The following is an 18,775-nucleotide window of genomic DNA, read 5'->3' on the forward strand; positions in this document are numbered from 1 at the left end:
GCACCTCAGCTCAGTGATCCCCCAGGATACCATCAGTCTCCTAACTAGGAGCCACGCCCTGGCATGCATGCAAGCATGGCAGAGCTATTTTGAGTTGCTGCAATTGCGTGTTGGCAAAACGGACTAGCCTACCTACCGCATCCTTTTTTTTTCTCTTTTTTTTTTTAACTTTGAATTCTGGGCCCTCTGTAGGTTGATAATTTTCATTTCCATCAAGTGATGTGCCATCTGCTCATCCCTAACACATCGAGTCCATATCAGTAAAGATGGCCAGCATGATTTATTTTTTCATCTCCTAAAATGTTCCTTTAACTTCTTTAAGCAGTGTGCATGAGCTCAGATGATTATCACAGCAGGTTCAAAGTGTAGCTGAAAGATCAGTGTGTTTTCATACATCTGGTCTATTGATTATCGTGCAGGAGAGTTTCCTGCTTTTGCAATTTAAAAAAGAAGCCATATGGAGGTTGGTAACCTCTAATTAGTGATCCGTTAATCAGTGATACATCCTGGAAGATGTCTGGTCTTTATTAACAGAGGGAAACAAAAGTCACTGATGTGTTTTTCCTAGTTTGGTTTTTAAGTCGCTCGGTTGTTCGGGTGTCTGTGTGAGGATGAACCCTGGATCGAGCAGGAGGATGTGATGGGCACATGGCTGAATAACAGCAGAAGCCTGTAAACTCGAGGAAAACATGCCACTCCGAATCAGAGGCCGCTGCAGCACCCAGCATGCCCTCCATCCTCGCTCCGTGTCTTTTGTCCCTTTTCCAATTCATTTACAGAGTTGACCCAGGACAAGTGGCTCATCACTGACGCTGCTGCGTGAACCTGAGCGCATGCACTCGCTTTAAGTTTTCTCTCTTGCCGGTGTTCTGCTGTTTTCGCTCTCACTCAAGGTGTGGAGAACATTAAGATCAGAGCAGCGTTTATAAGAACAGCAGTGTTACACACGTCGTGTCTGAAAAAGTTTGAACCTTTTGGGGATTTTGTTCCCATGAAGAGCAAACAAACACGACTGTCAGCATAAATGTAGCTGAAGCTAAAAGGGAGACGTTAGTGCTTTTCCTTTTTCTGCACCCTTCCCTGGTTAACTAACATTGTTGGTGGTGGAATAACTAAAGCATGTGTGAGAGAAAACAAAGTGAAATTATTTATTAGACCATTTTAAAGTGTCCAGATTAAAGAAGGTAAATGATAAACCAGGGTCGAATGTCAGGGAGGCTTTCAGAAAGGACCAAGAAAAGAGAGGACTGCCTGTGCATGTCGAGGGCTGGATGTTACGGGACTACTCTCTTCTTCTTTTAGCTGCTCACCTTCCTCCTTCTCACCCTATCCCAGCTTCCTCGTCCATCTCGCTCTGCACGGCCTCCTTCACCGCATCCATAAATCTTCTCTGAGGTCTTCCTCTTTTTCTCCTCCTCCCTGGCAGCTCCATCTTCAACCACTATCCCTCCTCTGCACATCTCAGCTTCGCCTCTCTAACTTTGTCTCCAAACTGCTCGGCCTGAGCCGTCCCTCTGATATTCTCATTTCTAATCTGCTCACTTCCGCTATAAAGAATAAAAAAATCAGAACATGAATCGTAACTTTTACTCTGCAACTCAACAAGACAACAAGGGCAGCGAGCTCCTCGATGAAACAATTTGATAAAACAAGTTGAGTCAACCCCGTAAAGAGTGCCAAAGGCATCAGCAAATAAATGTTTTAAGAAGAGTTTTAAACTCAGAAAGAGAAGAGGCCTAATGTGCACGGGCAGATCGTTCCACAACTTTGGAGCAGCTACAGCAAAAGCACGGTCACCTCTAAATTTATACTTAGTAATGTGCTCAGACTTGACGTGCTGCAGCATTTTGCACAACCTGCAGACGCCTAATGGACGCATCTCTAACCCCACAATACAGTACGTTACAATAATCCAGCCTAGATGTAACAAAGGCATGGATTACTGTCTCAAAAAGCCGCTTTGATAAGATGGGCTTTATTTTGCTCATTGCCTCAAATGAAAAAAGCGAAATTTTACAACAGCTCTGGCCTGGCTTTCAAGTTTATATACGTTCAGATTTCACCATAAAAATCCCAAACTTGAACAGGAGCCACAAAACAAGAATCCCAAAACATAACCAGGTCCAGGGACCGATGCACCTCGAGTCAAAGTGCGATGGTCCCAAAGCAAAAGATTTTCTCGTGTGAATGTTTTACTGAGTAAAAACCCGCCGTGATCATTGTCTGTGGTCCTGATACAGATCTGGGTCTAAGTGACTCCACCAAACACGGCTGCTGTCACGAGATGTTCTCTCAGTCTGTTGTCACGCTGTAAACCGCTTTAACAATCCACATTTTGAACCAATGAGTTCATAATGGAGACGGTTAATATGAAGCGCTGCAGCGTCTGCGTCCTGCTGCTGTGGAGCACGCTCCGGTGGAGACAGCACGACTCTGCTCCCCTCATCTCAAAGCTGGCCGCCGATACGACACGAGCTTCTGCAGTGAGTAAACCGATATTAATCACTTCCAAAGTATCGAGCATGCTGACAGCTGTTGTTGCACAGACACTGTGTTTATGGGCTGGTGACTTCTCTGACCCTGTTTTCCACAGTGCCTCCTCAGGCAGGGAGAGATGATATGTCAGGAGGGAAAAACCTGCCTCTCCAGCTAAACTATCAGCCTACGGTGTCGCCCCATGAGTCAACATGCGGTGTGTCGGTTTGTCAAAAATGGAAAGTTGCAGCGCTGCTTCAGTGAGGTCTCGCCGCTCTCACGAAAGGCAGAGCAGCGCGCTGCCAAGATCGAGGCTTGTTTTTAACTTCTGATATAAAATTTTAATTCCTCTCGTCTCAGCTGCTCCAGTGTTTAATCAGAAGCAGATGGGAAGTTTGACACACGCCACCAAACTGCTTTTCTGGAACCGTTTATCCTGCTCAGCTCAGCACTATTGAAATAAATCTATTTATCCGGCATTTATCATTCAAACATTTTTATCCTCAAAAATGCAAATGACTGTGTGGACTGGTGCTTTTCTGCTCTAGCTGAGCACTCAGAGGGCTTTTACTAAAGCAAGCTCACCCATTCCCGTCCCTGCCTGAAGTGCTTCTACACCACACACTCTCGGGGATTCATGGGTGCCGGTGTTTACAACAGGAACCGGGGATTGAACCACCGCCCTTTCACTTAGTACCTGCTCTACTTCCTGCACCACAGCCAAAAAATAAAAATCCCTGCAAATACTGTAGCGTGTTGTGGTTTATAGCACATCCTCTGACAGTGAAAGGGTTGGATGGGCTGTGATTTCATGTGCCCTACAGAAGGAAGACTGTTTCCGACTTGACTCGAGGATAAGAATGTTGGTGGTGGGTGGATGATGAGTTGTGGACCATGAACTCTGTCCCACAGCTGAAGCTTGGAGCAAACTGAAGAAAAGAATCAAAGTGCTGCAGTCAGAGTCCAGACCTGACCTGACTGAGATGCTGTGCATTGTCCCCAAACTCAAGTGAACTTAAGCAAGAGGTCTCATCATGAACCACATGATTGCCACTAAAAGTGGTTCAGCTCCACCGCTGAAATATCTCCTTCGTTAAATTTCCTCATTTCATCTAATCTTTACCCCCACATTTCCATTCTGCCCGCTCCTCAGTCCAGAAGACTGTGACCCCCTCGTCCCCCTAAAACAAAAGCCGGTTTTCTTCTTCTATTAGATTGACGTGAATCACCGGCAGAGCAAACGTGGCCGTTTGCGTTGGCGTATTTGACCGTTTTTGTCCTTTTCAGAAGGGAGAGAAAAGCAGGGAGCTCGAAGAGGAGATGGGGCCCAATGAGTTTCCCTTTGCTTAATTATAATTTGGCCTAATTGGGCCGTCAGCCGACAAGTTCATGACAAAAACTGTGGCGCACTGGCTCCCCGCCCCCTCCAGAGGCTACTACTACCCTACTCTCACTTTCCTCTCTCTGCTTCCTGGTCCAGTTCCAGTTATCCTTGGCAAAAATCTGTTTGCATGAGAAGTTTACATTCTCGAGCCAGCATGTCTGCGTGACGACATACAAGACAACAATGCCATCTCGCAATCCGCTGTTTATTTAAGGGACACACTGTCTGGAATAATGGCTGGCAGATAAAGGGGCCACAGGGGGTCGAGCCGGTGCTTGTGAACGGGACAGAGAGTCACGCTAGGCCTGATGTAAATATGTCCTGGCCGCCCCACCCTAGCATCAACTCAAATGCTTTGAAGTATTTGCATACTTCAGTTTGCTCACTTACAAAAGACATGAACAGTCTCTAAATGTTATGGTAGTTTCATTTTAATGGACGGAGGCAGAATCTCGACCCAAAATGCTGAAAAGCACATTACATAAAGGTTTTCATGCTTTCAGATCATGCCACGGTTCTGGCTCCCACAGAGTGTGTTCGTGTGGAAATCAGTTACAGATTCTCCTGATCTCAACTTGTTAGATGTAGAAAGCACACCTTTGCACAGAATCTTCCATTCCCACCTTCCCACCACCGTGGAACCTCCATCCCTCAGCCAGGACACTGAAGATGGTCATGGATGGGTGTTCTGGCATGAAGCACATTAGGGTCATGGAGTGGACTAACCAGTCTCCAGACATCTATCCTTTCACACATCTGTGGAAGAAGCTGAAAAGTTGAGTCGCCAAGCAGCAGCCAAGAAACCTGAAGGATTTAGAGTTTCTGTAAAGCACCAAACTCCCTCCTGAGATGTGAACCGACCTGCCCCCACTACAAGAAACAAACACTGCGCTTTCCAACAATGGTTTTTCCAACAAGTACTAAGACAGGTTTTCTTTATCGAACTGAGTGACATGAACAAAACTTTTGGTTGATATTCTGTGTCTGTAAATTAAAATGAAAAAATATTCTTTTCTGCTCATTTTTTTTGTCTCTGGCAGTTTTGTTAATGGTGTTGACAATTAGATGAGAGTTAAGAGTAAGAGGGGAGAATAAGAAAGACACTGGACACAGGAAGTTACTTTTGTTTTTTAAGTTTTGCACTGACAAATCTAAATGAGAGGTTTTTGGACACAAACATTTGTGATTTCGAGCCAGTTAAAACGAATAAACCAGATGGGTGTGATGCCATCTCACCGATCATGGTGGACAAATGTGAAAAATGCTGCCTTAAAGGTCTAAACTCATCATCGTTGATGAGTCCAACCCCAGGCTTAAAACTGGTTTGTTTTACTTTACTGATTTTACCCAAGTCAGGGTTCAAAGAAAATACCAATTGTAACCAACAGAAAGTGTCAGAAACTATTCATGATATTCCCCAAGAAGTCTGTTCAGGTCTTCTATCTTCCGTCTACGATGATTTGGTTCATGGGAGGCTTTAACCTGTCCCAGCTGATGCTGGACAGGAGGTGGGTACACCCTGAGCTCCATATAATGACTAACAGTGAGTAAGAGGCAACCACAGGTCACACCTACAGCAGTTTACAATAACTAAAACTTGCTGTACATGTCTTTGGACTATGGGGTGAACCGGAGAGTTTGGATAAGCAGAACATCCTACAAGCCACAATGCTAACCAGTGCTGAGGGAAGTTTTCTAGGGAACGCCACGCCTCTGAGCAGTGATACACCTGAAAACAAAGTACACAGGGTCAGCAGTATTGTCTATATCTTGTTTATTTGTGTTTGTAAAACGTTATTTTTGCGCTACAAAGAGGCTGAAATTGCTCAAGCTGCTGAATCTGTAACCAGGCAAATGTTGCAATTTTCATCCAGTTTAGCTGCTATACTTGGATGGATCATCTGACTGTATCTGAGCTTTCCAAAACCAACAGTCTGACATGTTGTATGAACTCGCTCATTTGAAGCACGCTGCAAACAAAGCGTCTCCTCGATGATCTAAAAGCTTCTGAAATGATTTACAGAGGTGGCAAAAAGATGTGATGTAACTTTCTCTCACTCCTTTAAAACAAATGCAGAAACTTCACAGAGTGAAGTGCGATTACACCAGCGGGAAACACTGAAGCTCTCAGAGAAGCGAGAGGGAGAAAGTGGATGCAGCGATGGTAAACTTTTAACGCCACCACTGGGATCATGTAGCAACACGTTCTCTTTAGTCGTGGATGATAAATTTCAAGCATACAGAACTCCTAAAGCCTATGGAAGCCCGTTTCCGCCACTAAAAAAAAAAAAAAAAAAAAAAGGATCCATAACTCAAAATTTCGAGTTATTTTCTCGAAATTTCGACATATTAACTCGAAATTTCGATTTATTAACTCAAAATTTTGAGAAAAGCAACTCGAAATTTCGAGTTAGCGCTGCCAATCAGTAATCTACGTGAATGACGTCATTTCCTTGTTATGGATACTAGCTTTTTTGTTTTTATTTAGTGGCGGAAACGGGCTTCCATAAAAGTCTGTCAAGATACATCCACAGCTGAAGCTTTTTAACTGTACCGGGAGGTGTTGCCATGGAAACACAGTTACATTTAGTGCTTCTTTGAGGCCCGGCGACCTCGTTGAAGACAAAGAAGATTTTTGTCTTGCGCTATTTGCATGTTTGCGTCGATTTCCTGAGAGCTATGTTTGGACATTGGGGCGTTGTTGGTAGTAACAGCCACCTGCATGCTGCTGTAGAGCTAGCTTATTAAAACATTATTCTGTTAAACTCGTAGTGGTCAAAACTTCCACTCAGTACAGTCTCTGTCTGTAGATATATTTACATTTTGGACCAGTTGTTGCGATCTTGGCTAACTTGGCTACAGTCGTTATCAATGTGAAGTCATTCTTTACCTGCTCTGTCTGATTATTTGGCCTTAAGACGTCTACTTATACCAAAAATATTTAGCAGAAGGAGCTGTGTGTCACGTCTTCTGTTGATGGCAGAACAGACTATGTAACAACACACAGAAACAGATAATAGGGAGAAGGCGTTGGTTTTCTTACATATCCTATAAAAAGCACATGCTGAGAGAAAACTTGCTAACGATGTGAGAACAGGCAGGAAAATATGCAACGACTAGCAAGGTTTCAGAGTTGTATGACAGGAAATCAAAGGAGACTATTTCTGGAAAGTGCAGGAGAAGAAGCAGTGCGATCCTGTCCAGGTGAGGCTGGAGGAAGGTGGGGTCTTTTTTTTGGAGTCTAAAGGTTCCTCTCCAGAAGGACGCTCTTTAAGTCTGCAGGGCAGTTGATGGTGAAAACGTTGTGGGCAGTGTTTCGTCTTTCGATCAGGGCGGCAACAGCCTCGCCCAGGTCCAGATGATTGAGGAAGCCGGGCGCCATGTGATCAGGAGTGGCTACACCTGTGTTAATCTTCACCTGTCAGAAGAGAAGAGGAGAGGGGCTGAATGCAATAGAGGGATGACTGTAGGATGTAGAGCAGGTCGTCTACTTATGTCGGGGTTTGTGCTTCGAGCTTTGGCTCCTCCTGTCCTCATAAAACAGGTTTCAACCTCTGAGTTAAAGCTGTGGGGAGATTAGTCAGCGTCCTGTGAGGAAGCTGGTAGTAAGATCAAGTTTTAGCTGTGAAATGGCTCATCCAATCATCTCACAACTCACAAGTCCCTGTCCACTTCTCAACAGTTTCCAAAGGCGATTTCTGAGATGTACGAAAACATCTGATGCATCAGGTTCAGAGACATCGTGGAGGTAGAGACGAGCAGTTCATCTAGTTTGATCTGATCTTATACAGGAGATCAGGTAAAGTTTTGATTAATAAGGGCTGATTTCATCAAAGTTGTTTTTCTATCAGCCAAGTTCACGAAGCTTTTTGCATATTCCTGACTAAATATGCATGTTTGCACAAAGGCAGAAATATGCACATGCACTATTTAGATAAAATGCCTGATTAACTTCTGTCATGCAAGATTACAGAATAAGGTTATGTAATGTGGATGTGTTGAAATGTGAGCTGGTTCTCACAAAGGCATCGAGGAAGAACTGAATCTGCATGGGTGGTAAAGTGGTGTCAGTATTACAGATTTCCCCCGAGTGAGCAAATGCCAAAGAAATTCAGGGCTGTGCATGTGAACACTAGAAAGCAGAGAGAATTACATACGTAGATGATTGTGGAGGCAGGCATGTGAATTGAGCTGTGAGCTGACTTCTTTTGGTCAGGTCTAAAGGGTCATGAGTCATGTTAGCCGACTCTGTGCAGTTTATCTGAGGCCCTGCTGTGCAATCCCATTAATATCTCACCTGGTTGAGTTTGCAGGGCACCTCGGGGTACTCCTCACGGAGGACATGGCAGAAAGCCAGGGTGCTGGCAGCGCCCACTGTGAGGAAGCCTGTACCAGGCATCAGCAGCTTCTCTCCTGCTCCTCCTGTGGCAAAGCAGCAAAACACTACATAAACACACCAGGAATGCAAGGCGAGCAGCTATCGCAGGTGACCCTGCACGAGAGGCAGGGCACACCCACGGACGCAGTCTGTCAGAGTCGGAGAACATGCAGTGAGTAAAATAACATGGCAGCTGTTTTGCTGACCCCAAGTGGACAGAGAGAATAAAGAGAGAAAACCAAACAGCTCAGCCAGACTAAAAACTTCTCTCATCCTTTTGGTAAATTTGAATCTGAATCTATCGTTCCAAAGATGGTAATACCATCCAGCTACCACTAACCACAAACAGTCTCCATGCTACCCAATCACTTCTGAGCAAAGTCACAGAGAGAGAGAAGAAGCATCGGTGAAGCAGAGCTCAGCAACGTCGCCCTGAGGTCTGGCAGATGCTACCTCAGTACTACTAGAGAGAGGCAGAACAAAGGCAAAGTAGCAGTGCGCCACACACACACCGCCTCATCCCACTGAGCAAACACACGTCTTCACTACAGGACATAGGCGACATCAGCAATACGACTGCGTTTCTCTGTAATGTGGACGTCGTGGCGACGGAGGGTGCTGTCTGCGATGCCTCACCTGTGATGAACGTATAGGTACAGTTGGAGTCGTCCCTCACCAGGGGGTAGAAGGCCTTCCATGACACAAATGTGCTGAAAAGCAACGTCTCAATTACCTGCAGATTTCACAGGAAAGAAAACATCACAGCACCCCAATGACTCCTGCAAGTGTTTACATGCTGCATGAGTTTAAAGTGAGGGAGAAGAAATTAAATAAGTATATTGGAAAGTGTGTGTGTACTGACCCAGTGTAGATCTTTCAGGGACTGGGTGTGTGGGGGTCCTCCCTGCCACCAGCTGAAGCCCAGAGAGGAAACTATGTCGGTGACTTTCCCCACCTCCTTCAGCAGGGCCTGCTTCGCCTGCTCGGCTTCCTCCTCTGAGCCTGAACACAGAGACGCTGGACTTCAGGAGAGGACAGGCAAACTTGTTTTCTCTAATGAATCACTGAGATCGGCATCGATATAGAACTTCAGCCCTACTGGGGAATAACAAAACATCGCAGTAGAAGATAAACACCTTCCTCACCTGCTGCTGTGATGTCATCTCAACTATCACTGAAGTTTTCTTAATAATGTTTGGTGTGTTTATGGGGTGTAAGCCCTTTCCATACTGGAAAAAATACAGGATTTTTTTTTGCACCTCCACCTAATAAATCAGCAGCTGAAAACAATAATTTGACTAAATCTGAAAATAACAAATCACCATTAACGTTCCTTTTTGCACAGGACGCACACTTGATAGGTTACGGCAGAGGTGGACGTCGCTGATGTTCGTTACCCCAAGGTGCAGTCTTTTGCTAAACCCAAACAAGCAGTTATCAGGTCAGTAAATCATTTCTGAGACAGTCGCTAAGATGCAGACAAATGATGACCGAAGAAATGGGAACTTTATCACATTGTACGGTGGAGGATTTGTACTTGAATACAAGCCCACAGACTTCTGAGACAGGAGGTCGGTTGGGTTTAATCCCCCCCTCTCACTACCACTGTGCAATTACAGCAGTTTGAAATGTTCTAGTTAGAGTTTGGTGTCATGTCTCTAAGCTGATTATTCAGTACAAATACGAGGGGACGAACCAGCAGGCGGTGATGCAGGGCAGCACTGACATGTCAGAGGCTCAGATGGAAAATTCTGCAGCTTAAATTGGCCGCCAAACAGAGAGGGTGTGTTTGGTGTTGGACGTGAGGAGAGGCAGGCGTGTTGGTGTGCCTGAGGTTGCCTGCCTGAACTAGCTCACAGGCTTTGCACCATTACTGCTCTATGAGCAGTTGGAGACTGTGTGAGTGAACGAGTGCAGACTCTTTTACATTTACTTGCAAGCTGGACGACCCGAGTCTGAAATAAGAATTTACAACATCAGCTCCACTTGGCACAAATTTGAAGGGTCACACTGGAGTCATAGGAAATACCTGACCTGAGAGTGTGTGATGATAACAAGAACTCATTACCAGAGAGTGCACATGAACAACTATGGTGAATGTTCCTGAATCTTTGCTTTTTTACCTGTAAAGTTCAGACTTCTAAATGATGAATTCGGTTCATGCAGCTTCGCTTTAACCTGCATGAACCAAACTCTAACTTGCGGAGTGTGAACTTGCACAAGACGCTGTCTGCCCTCCACTACTGAGCAAACAGTGGAACGTGCCAATTTGGCAATCTGGGCTTTAGTCCAAGCTGAACATGCAGACTGGAAAAGCCAGGATTGAACCACCCACCTTCTGATGAGTAGATGATCAGCTCTAACTCTCACCTATGGCCCCACAGAAAGTTAGTAATGAGGAGTGCCAGGAGGAGTGCCTGGAGTTCATTCAGGTGATGTGGCTGAAACATAAGTACTGCCTCTACACCCTTATTCCTGAGCTCACTGTTAAAAAATGGCGCAAAGAGGTTTTTGAGTATTTTCTAAAGATAGCTCATACACACAAACAACCTGATACTAAGAATGATGGTAAAATGAGATTTTCTCATCAGAGTTGGTGACCATCTTGGAAATAAAAACAACCAAAACAGAAAATCAGTCCTTCATTTTCAGATCTCTAACCGGCTTTCTGATAAAAGAGTAAATGAGCCAGTTATGGTGCTTGTATCCACCTGAGAACGGTTTCCCTGCAACATTAAGTTCACTGCTGCACTACATGTGAGGGTTTCTACAGATTTAGTGCAGCTCTGGTGCAGTATGTTGCCACTCCCATACTTTGCAGGCTCTCTTTTGCACAGTTTGGATTTGTATTTAAAGTGTTTGCCGGGGGGGAATCAGTAATTATGCGATAAGGGCTGTGGACAAGCGCAAACAATCCTCAGAGCAGAGACGGGCAGGATAAGTAACCTGACTTACCCACATTTCCCACTATAGTGGTGAGGTTATCCTTTGTGTTGGGAGAGACAAACGATCGGAGTTTCTCCAGGCGGCTGCTGTCCCTGGAGATCACTGCAACTTTAAAACCTTGACACACAAACACACAGAGACCTTTAATACAGAGACAGTAGGATGGAGTGAACCTGTGTTGTTGTGCTGCTTCTGTCAAGGTCATCAGAAAGTGAAATCTGACCGGGATGTCGACAGTAACTTACTGCTCAGTTCAAACAAAGAAGCTGTGAGCATGCAACCAATAAACTCTCATCTCAGCTTCTTCCTTCCTGGAGGCACAGAACGGTAAATGCCCACAACAGATTTCAGCTTTAAGAACACAACAGAATCCAAACAGGGATGAAGCTGAACTGAAATTATGCTCTTTTAACTCTCGCCATAAACTGTAATTTAGTTTAAGATGATGATGATAGGAGTTCAGATCAATTTCGATATGATTTTATGAGACTGTGCTGATAAAACCACCCACACAGCAATCCCAGATATGACAAAGCCAAACTGTACAATGACACACACAATGACACACACACACAACTGCCTGAGAATGTTTATTCTGTCTTTACTGTTCCAAAGATTTCCTGATGGGACATGCTTTTATTGACAATGAAGCATTATTATGAGAACTCCATTGTGTCATTTTGGTAACTCCCCCTAAGTCTTGATTAAAGGAAGATTAAAGGAGCCTGTACAGTAGGCTGAACAGCCTGTTGTTTTTGACACGTCTATGATTATTAATCCAACATTTTATTATCAACTATAGATCATTTGTGTTGCAGTTTAGTTTTATGAGAGTGGAAGGGGATTTTTGGTCGATCAGTTGTCACATTGCGCGCTCAAATTTATTTTTACCCTCATAAAAATGTGATAAGCGGACCTGTCGGTGTAGAGCGTGGCATAGAAAGCCCAATACAGTGTTTTACGCACGCGGGCGGATGACTTATGGCGAGTCATTATTTAATTGTCTAACAATTCAGACACAATAAAACAATAATAAGTATAAAGTATAAATAAGTAATAACTGTATTTATTAAAAGTGGCCATACCGCACAAAAATCCCCATAAAGTGTTTACAGTGCGGTTTATAATGATGGAGTTCCTCACGCGTAAAAGCCCAGGGGAAAGACACCTGCGCGTAAAAACGCATAGATGTCCCAAAGATTTGTCCTCCTCTATTTCACTCAGTTTATTTTCCCTGCCAAATGTCCTTCGAGCTACAGAGAAGCTTACCTTTATCCAGCAGTCCTTTAACGATCCCGGAGCCCACTTTTCCCGCTCCTCCGAGAGCTAACACAACCCTGTCCGAGTTCGACATGCCGACTGTAGCTGCACAGACCTGCTGGAGGATGGAGGGTGGAGGATGACTCTGTCGATGCGAAGTGAAGCTGCTGGCTTGTGCAGAGCATCCTGGCCGGACCGGGATGCTTTAAAGGATCACGGGTCCGCCCTTGTCTACGGGGTCATTGAAGCCACGCCCATACTCTGTCTCCGTGTGTATGTGTATCCCGGCACGGCTAAATTTGAAAGGACCGGTGGAGAGATTTAAATGTGGGAAGTGGGAACATGTACTGAGCGTGAGGGCACCTTTCAGGGGTGAGGATAAATTCAGATCTGTGACCATTAATTCAGGCAGTCAGTTTATTGGCTCGATGACCAGTTTAAGTTACTACTGAGTTCAACATAATATTGCACACAATGATCTAGAAAGGTGGTAAAGCAGCATATGCTCCATGATGGGCCTGGCTGTTCATTTATAAGTACACCGCTTTATGAGTGTGCAGTCAGGTCTGCCCCGTGTGTGATGTCAGATTGTGGCAAACTAAGATGGGAGCAGCAAAAACATTCATCTCAAGGCTTCACTAAAAGGTTTCTGTAAACCAGAGATTATGGTTACATCCATCTGTTATATACAGTCTATGTTAATCTGAACTCTGCATCAAATGGGCTCAAAACAAACAAAACCCCGAAAGTGTTACAAGATTTTGACAGAGAATTTACAGCCTTGATTGGGACATTCTGTGACCTCTTGTCACTTTGGGTAATGAACTTGTGGTATATTATCAGGAATTATATTTCGTTAGTGCAATACATTTATACTTTTCTCACAAATCTATTGCTCAGAACTAGATATAAACAGAAACACATTAAATCCGCCCTAAAAACAACCACAGAACAAATACTTTTACAGTTTATTTGTATAATGTATGGATATGTTCCCATCGCACCAGAAAAACTCTGCTAAAGAGTTTAAACTAGCTGCTCACCTGTGATCATGTCAGTAAACGTCCTCACAAAGACAGGAAGACGTGTGTTTGTGTGTCTGCGTGTGCCGTGTCAGTGGTTCATGCAGAGGTGAGGCTGCCGCAGCAGATGAAATGCTGCCATCTAGTGGCTGAAACTACACGCAAGAAAACTGTTGATTTAATCGATTTATTCGGTAGCACACTTTGCAGCTTCTTCCTGTTTCCACCTTTTCTGTATTTCAGCCCGTTTTTACATCACTTTTCTTTTAATTTAAAGCAATTGTTCCATTGTTTCCACCCACCTAACGGCACATCCAGGAACAACTGCCAAACACACCCTGTATAAACTGGAAATCCCGTGCCACGTGACAATGTTTACGTTACCCAGATAATCGAGCAGATTGCCGTGTGGCCGGACTCGCCAAAACAGCTGATTACGTGCCAGGAACAGGTGAGTCTGTGTGTCAGACACGTTTTATATCGAACAAAGCCAGACTCGCCCACCTGTAGCCCGCTGCGTTACGTTAGCTTCGCATACCTACGAACATACCTTCATATTCTCTCAGTCCGAGTTTTCCTACAAATTATACCGGTTTTCTATTGCCTCGCGCTTTGGCTTAAAAACACACATTTTAAAACTTAAATCGTTACGTTTACAAGTTTATCGGGAGCGTACGTGTAATTCGGCGTGTTTTCAAAACGACATAGATGTCTTCTTAATATGAAAAATGTACATCTTCCTTGGGGAGGTTCAGCCGCTTCCTCGCACTTCCTGGGTATTTTCCCCACACAGACTGAGCCTGACATCACACTGGAAGGTTGATAAAAGTTGATTTCGCTGTCGTCGACGGATTATATATCGGCCGAACTGAAGAACAGCTCGGTACCAAGCTTCCCTGCGCCACTTCACCGCAAACTGGGTAAAGTAAGGAAAACAAGCCGGTTTACAATGTGCGGGCGGGGGGTGCGTTCACTGTCCGACCCGTAAGTTCTCTTGGGTAACTAACGTAGTAGACGCGGCTAAGCTAATGCTAAGTGGGGCTGTTAAAAAAAAAAAGGTTCTCGTTTTTCTCGTTGATGAGCTTGAAGTTCCCAGATGTTCCCTGAAAACACGTTAAAGTTTGGTAGATGTAAAAAAAACAAAGTGAGTCAACTTATTTTCACTTATGGCAAAGTTTCACTTTCGTTATTAACATGTGCTCAAAGCGAGTCGCAGCTGATACAGAGTGTGCTATTTAATGAGGCTAAAGGTCGAAATGTTTTATATTTCCAGTGGCCACAGTTACGTCAGCATGTGCTGCAGACATAGCAGGAGCCTGGAAAACACGTGTGTGTGTGTGTGTGTGTGTGTGTGTGTGTGTGTGTGTGTGTGAGTGACTTTAGTCACACTGTAACTCTTTATTGAATAGTTACTAACAGAACAGAGAAATATAGTCAATCCCATTGGAGTGAAATGAGGTGGAATTCAATTCATAGGACACTCCCTCAGTGACATCCGTTGCCAGTGGGCACTGTTAGGTTGATACACAGCAATAAGAAAAAAAAAAGGTGTGACTCAGTTATTAGGATCATCTTGGTTTATTTTTGTCTCTCTCTCTTATAAATGGATGAAAGAGATGAGCTTCTCCCGGAAGAGAGACGTAGATCTCACGGGCGCCTACGATCGCAGTTTGGAGCGCCAAATCGTGGAACAGGGCTCGAGCCTGCCGTGCAGAGATGAGGAGCTGTGGAGAAAGGTGGAGGGACTTATGAAGGAGGGAAATGCTCAGGAGATCCACTGCCTGGGTGTGGATCCACTGAGGGTGATGGAGGAGTCGCTCAAGGCAGTCACAGCAGCAGGATGGAGCAGACAAGTTGGAACCAGAGGAGGCCTGCAAGGCCTGGCCAAAGCCTTTGAGGTGCTGGAGCAAGCAGCCTTGAACCTGTACCTGGGTCCCTGGAGGAAGGAGTACACTGTAATCCAGGTGGGCCAGAAGGAGAAAAAAGTTCATGTGTTCAGTTAAAATAATCAAATGTGATTTTAAAGTTTCACATTTTGTGTCCCAGATGTACTCCGGCACGTTCACGCACTACATCACCCCGGTGCTGTCGACGGCTCAGATCGAGAACCTGTTCAACCTGTTGGGCTACGAGCTCAGCGCGTCATCATCTGAGCAGCTCCATCTCCAGACGCACAGAGTGAACTCCACCTCTTCGGATACCCTCCTTCGTTTGTCTTGCGCCTTCTTCCTGGCCCGCTGCGAGTGCCACTTTCTTACAACAGCGCTGGGGAAGCACTGCGGTGACACCCAGTGGGAGCTGAGCGCAGTGATGGAGAGGCAGCGAGGAAACGGCCTGCAGGTATGTGACGCTGATGCTGAGATCTTTTGTTTTGTTTTCTTTCAGCCTTGGTGCAGCCAATCGCTTCATTGTCTGCCTCAAGCAAGCTGTTTTTAACTTCCACCCTTTAAAATCATAGAAAACGTTCCTCACTAACCCACTAATCTTGCTTTGTCGTACTATGTTTGGTCCAGGAGGGTGTACTGTGAGGCAAAATGTTTAGCAAAGAAAAGTGTCAATTGTATGATTTCTTTCTTCCTGCTAATAAATGCAACAGTAGGATATGAAATGCCTTAATTGACTTTATTACTTATATCTCCCTACAGGTTGCTGTGGAGAACACCAAGAAGATGCTGGAGGTTGGCGAGGCCCTAATGGAGCAGCCCGATGGAGACGTGGATCTGTACACCGATCCGGTTAATGAAGGGGACCCGCAGATGGTTGTCAACAAGGAAGAGAGTCCCTGCTCATTCATCTGGACGACAGCGGACAACGTATCACCCACCACTGTCAAAACACACAGCAACGGAACAACAGCATCATTCCCACCGCGAGAGCCGCTCACCGGCAGAAACTCCGCGGACAGCAAGAGGCCAAGCTGGCGTTCCCCTGGTGCTACGAGGCTGGGTGAAACAAACTCTGAGCCTCAAAGTCTGCAGGTAGATCCAATCGAGGCTCTGAAGAGCGAGGATGGCGACCACAACCTCTGCAGGTGCGTCCAGAACTCAGATTCTTGTTCTTACTGCTCTGAATGCAAAACCCTGCACGATGAGACCTGTGCAGTCCTTAAGATTTGCAGAAAGAATCTCCACAACGTGAAACAAGTGAAGAAAATGCAGAGTGGAGGCCTCAGATCACCCACTCTCACTGGCAGCAGTGCAGCAGTGAGCTCCTTACCTCTGAGTGAAGACCCCGCATCAATAATTGCACTCCCTCCTGCCATCGCCTACCACGAATGCTGCGATCTCAACAATCCAGACCCTCAGATCCTGTGCCACGAGTGCAGAGTCTTCCACTTGAAATCCTGCAACATGGCGAAATCCTGCTGGTCACTCCATCGCAGCACACTGCTGGGAAAGTGCTCCTCCTGTAAAAAGTGGTGCTCCAGAAAGCCTCTGGTCCTGTGCAGATACTGTGGAAACGAATATTGTAGTGGCTGTTGGTTCAGAAATCCGCTTGCATGCAGCTGCGGCCAAACATTTGACCAGTCAACATCTGTGTGATAAAGGTCTGAAAAGCTTTGCACTTACGAGATGCATTTAGCAAAAGTTACAGTGACTTAAATCTGCGTACTGGAACTGAAAACGCTGCCTTGAAGTTCTGCCATTGTGCCATTTATTTGATATTTGCATGTAACAGCCTCTGTGTGGTGTGGTTTTGCGCTCGCAGGTCGCTTTGCGGTAACTCATGACGCAAAAGCAAGTGTTTTATGTTTGTGTCCTGCAGCAGACTGCAGTAAAAGGGTCAATGTGCCATTAAAGTGTATGTGTGGTAAACGTGTGTAACATGGGATGAATTGGCGTGATCACCGTGGTGTGGTGGGTATGATTTAATATAAAATCAGTCACAGCATTTAAAATGTAATTGCTTCATAACTAACACTAAGAACCTTCATTTTTCTGTATTAGAGAAGTTTTCAAATATTACTTTTTGGCAGGTTATGTGGCTTTCCTCTTTTTTTTTTTCTTTTCTTTTCTTTTGTTGTAATTTTGCTGTGAAAGGTAAAAACAGCTGAAACTAACGTTTGTTGTAACTATGAAATTATTTTCTCGAGTAATCATTTGGCCGAGTGCTGAAATCTGCTTGTTTTTGCCTTTAAGGTGACTTCACTGTTGTCTAAAGCACATTTTCTGAAATGTCAGTGGCAGCTGGAAGCTTTGTTTTCCTAGCTTTTCCACTGTCGCCTTAATGCAACATCTCAGGAACACTTTAAGGGAGTCTTTCCACGTTTAGGACAAACATTTGTTTACACCAAATGATTTGTCAAACTGCATTGTACTCTGCTAATGCTGCAATGTAGCCTGACATGCACCCTTCCCAGAAATGTAGCTGCACGGCACGGCAGCGCCGACCTCGGCGGCGGTCATGCGTCTGTGTGATATTCATACACGGTGCAAAAATAAAAGGATAACACTTCTTTCTGTAAAAACCTTTTGTAACCACCCGGTCAGCCTTCTACCAGAAACTTTTCCTGCAGTAATTCACTGAGCGTTATGTTTACTTCTGTTTGAAATGAATTTGTGTTGCTATCTTTAAAGACGTCTTGTAACTAATCAGAGTCTGTTTTTTTTTTTATAACCATTCCTGCTGTTGTACTGTGACAGATGCTGCGTTAGCACATAGTTACTAATGTTAGAATATCTCATGATGACTGAGGGCAGATTGGACTTTGCATCATCTCGTGGTTCAAAGTGATATTATATCTATTTGTTATTGGGGTTTTTTGGAACCAAAAATGTTCATATTTGGACAAAGATCACAGTAGCCAGAGCTTGGTGCTGCTTCGTCCTTTTTCAGGTGCTCAAGCACTCCCAAATGTCTTCACAGCACACTTAAACTATAGTTTAATAATGATACACATAATGATCCTTGTGAGTGTCCCCTACTCCAGCGGTCCCCGGGCCTCGGACCGGTACCGGTCCGTGAGTCGTTTGGTACCGGGCCGCGACAGTTGAGGCTCAGGTGTGAAATGTATAGTTTTCAGGGTTTTTATCGGTTTTCAGCGTTATTTTGTCATCGTTAGCTCTGTTTTCCTGGGTCTTTTCACGTGTGTTATGAATTTTTTTTTCGGTACCGGTACTAGTTTTATTTCTTGTATTTATCCGCAACACCTTAAAGGCCGGTCCGTGAAAATATTGTCGGGCATAAACCGGTCCGTGGCGCAAAAAAGGTTGGAGAGCGCTGCCCTACTCCAAACAGGGATGTTGTCAGAAAATAAAAATATAACAGTAAAATGCTAAACTGTTGAAAGTTGGTGATTTTTGCACATTT

General features: G+C 44.7%; 2 protein-coding genes across 5 annotated transcripts; one reads left to right on the forward strand and one right to left on the reverse strand.

Annotated features, from left to right (window-relative positions):
* Window positions 1–5,616: 5,616 nt before the first annotated feature.
* LOC146571618 (peroxisomal trans-2-enoyl-CoA reductase) lies at window positions 5,617–12,647 on the reverse strand. The gene is made up of 6 exons (XM_085280883.1): window positions 12,453–12,647; window positions 11,193–11,300; window positions 9,100–9,239; window positions 8,874–8,970; window positions 8,157–8,281; window positions 5,617–7,277 (listed from the first exon to the last, which is right to left on the reverse strand). Exons 1-6 carry the CDS (start codon window positions 12,535–12,537, stop codon window positions 7,101–7,103), a joined length of 732 nt encoding a protein of 243 aa, XP_085137009.1. The 5' UTR covers window positions 12,538–12,647; the 3' UTR covers window positions 5,617–7,100.
* Window positions 12,648–13,685: 1,038 nt separating this feature from the next.
* Window positions 13,686–18,745, forward strand: spata2l (spermatogenesis associated 2-like). Of its 4 annotated transcripts, none has more exons than XM_085280886.1 (4): window positions 13,686–13,916; window positions 15,080–15,429; window positions 15,512–15,805; window positions 16,111–18,745. In XM_085280886.1, the coding sequence occupies exons 2-4, from the start codon at window positions 15,082–15,084 to the stop codon at window positions 17,005–17,007; spliced, it is 1,539 nt and encodes a 512-aa protein (XP_085137012.1). In that variant the 5' UTR covers window positions 13,686–13,916; window positions 15,080–15,081; the 3' UTR covers window positions 17,008–18,745. The 4 variants fall into 4 exon arrangements, with proteins under 4 accessions (XP_085137012.1, XP_085137014.1, XP_085137013.1 ...); XM_085280888.1 differs by lacking the exon at window positions 13,686–13,916 and adding an exon at window positions 13,937–14,390; XM_085280887.1 differs by lacking the exon at window positions 13,686–13,916 and adding an exon at window positions 13,937–14,385.
* Window positions 18,746–18,775: the final 30 nt, after the last annotated feature.

Source organism: Mchenga conophoros, linkage group LG7, assembly GCF_057382185.1.
Source record: "Mchenga conophoros isolate Kocher_MC1m ecotype Shallow Benthic linkage group LG7, M_conophoros_male_GT1.1, whole genome shotgun sequence".
Classification (NCBI taxonomy): domain Eukaryota; kingdom Metazoa; phylum Chordata; class Actinopteri; order Cichliformes; family Cichlidae; genus Mchenga; species Mchenga conophoros.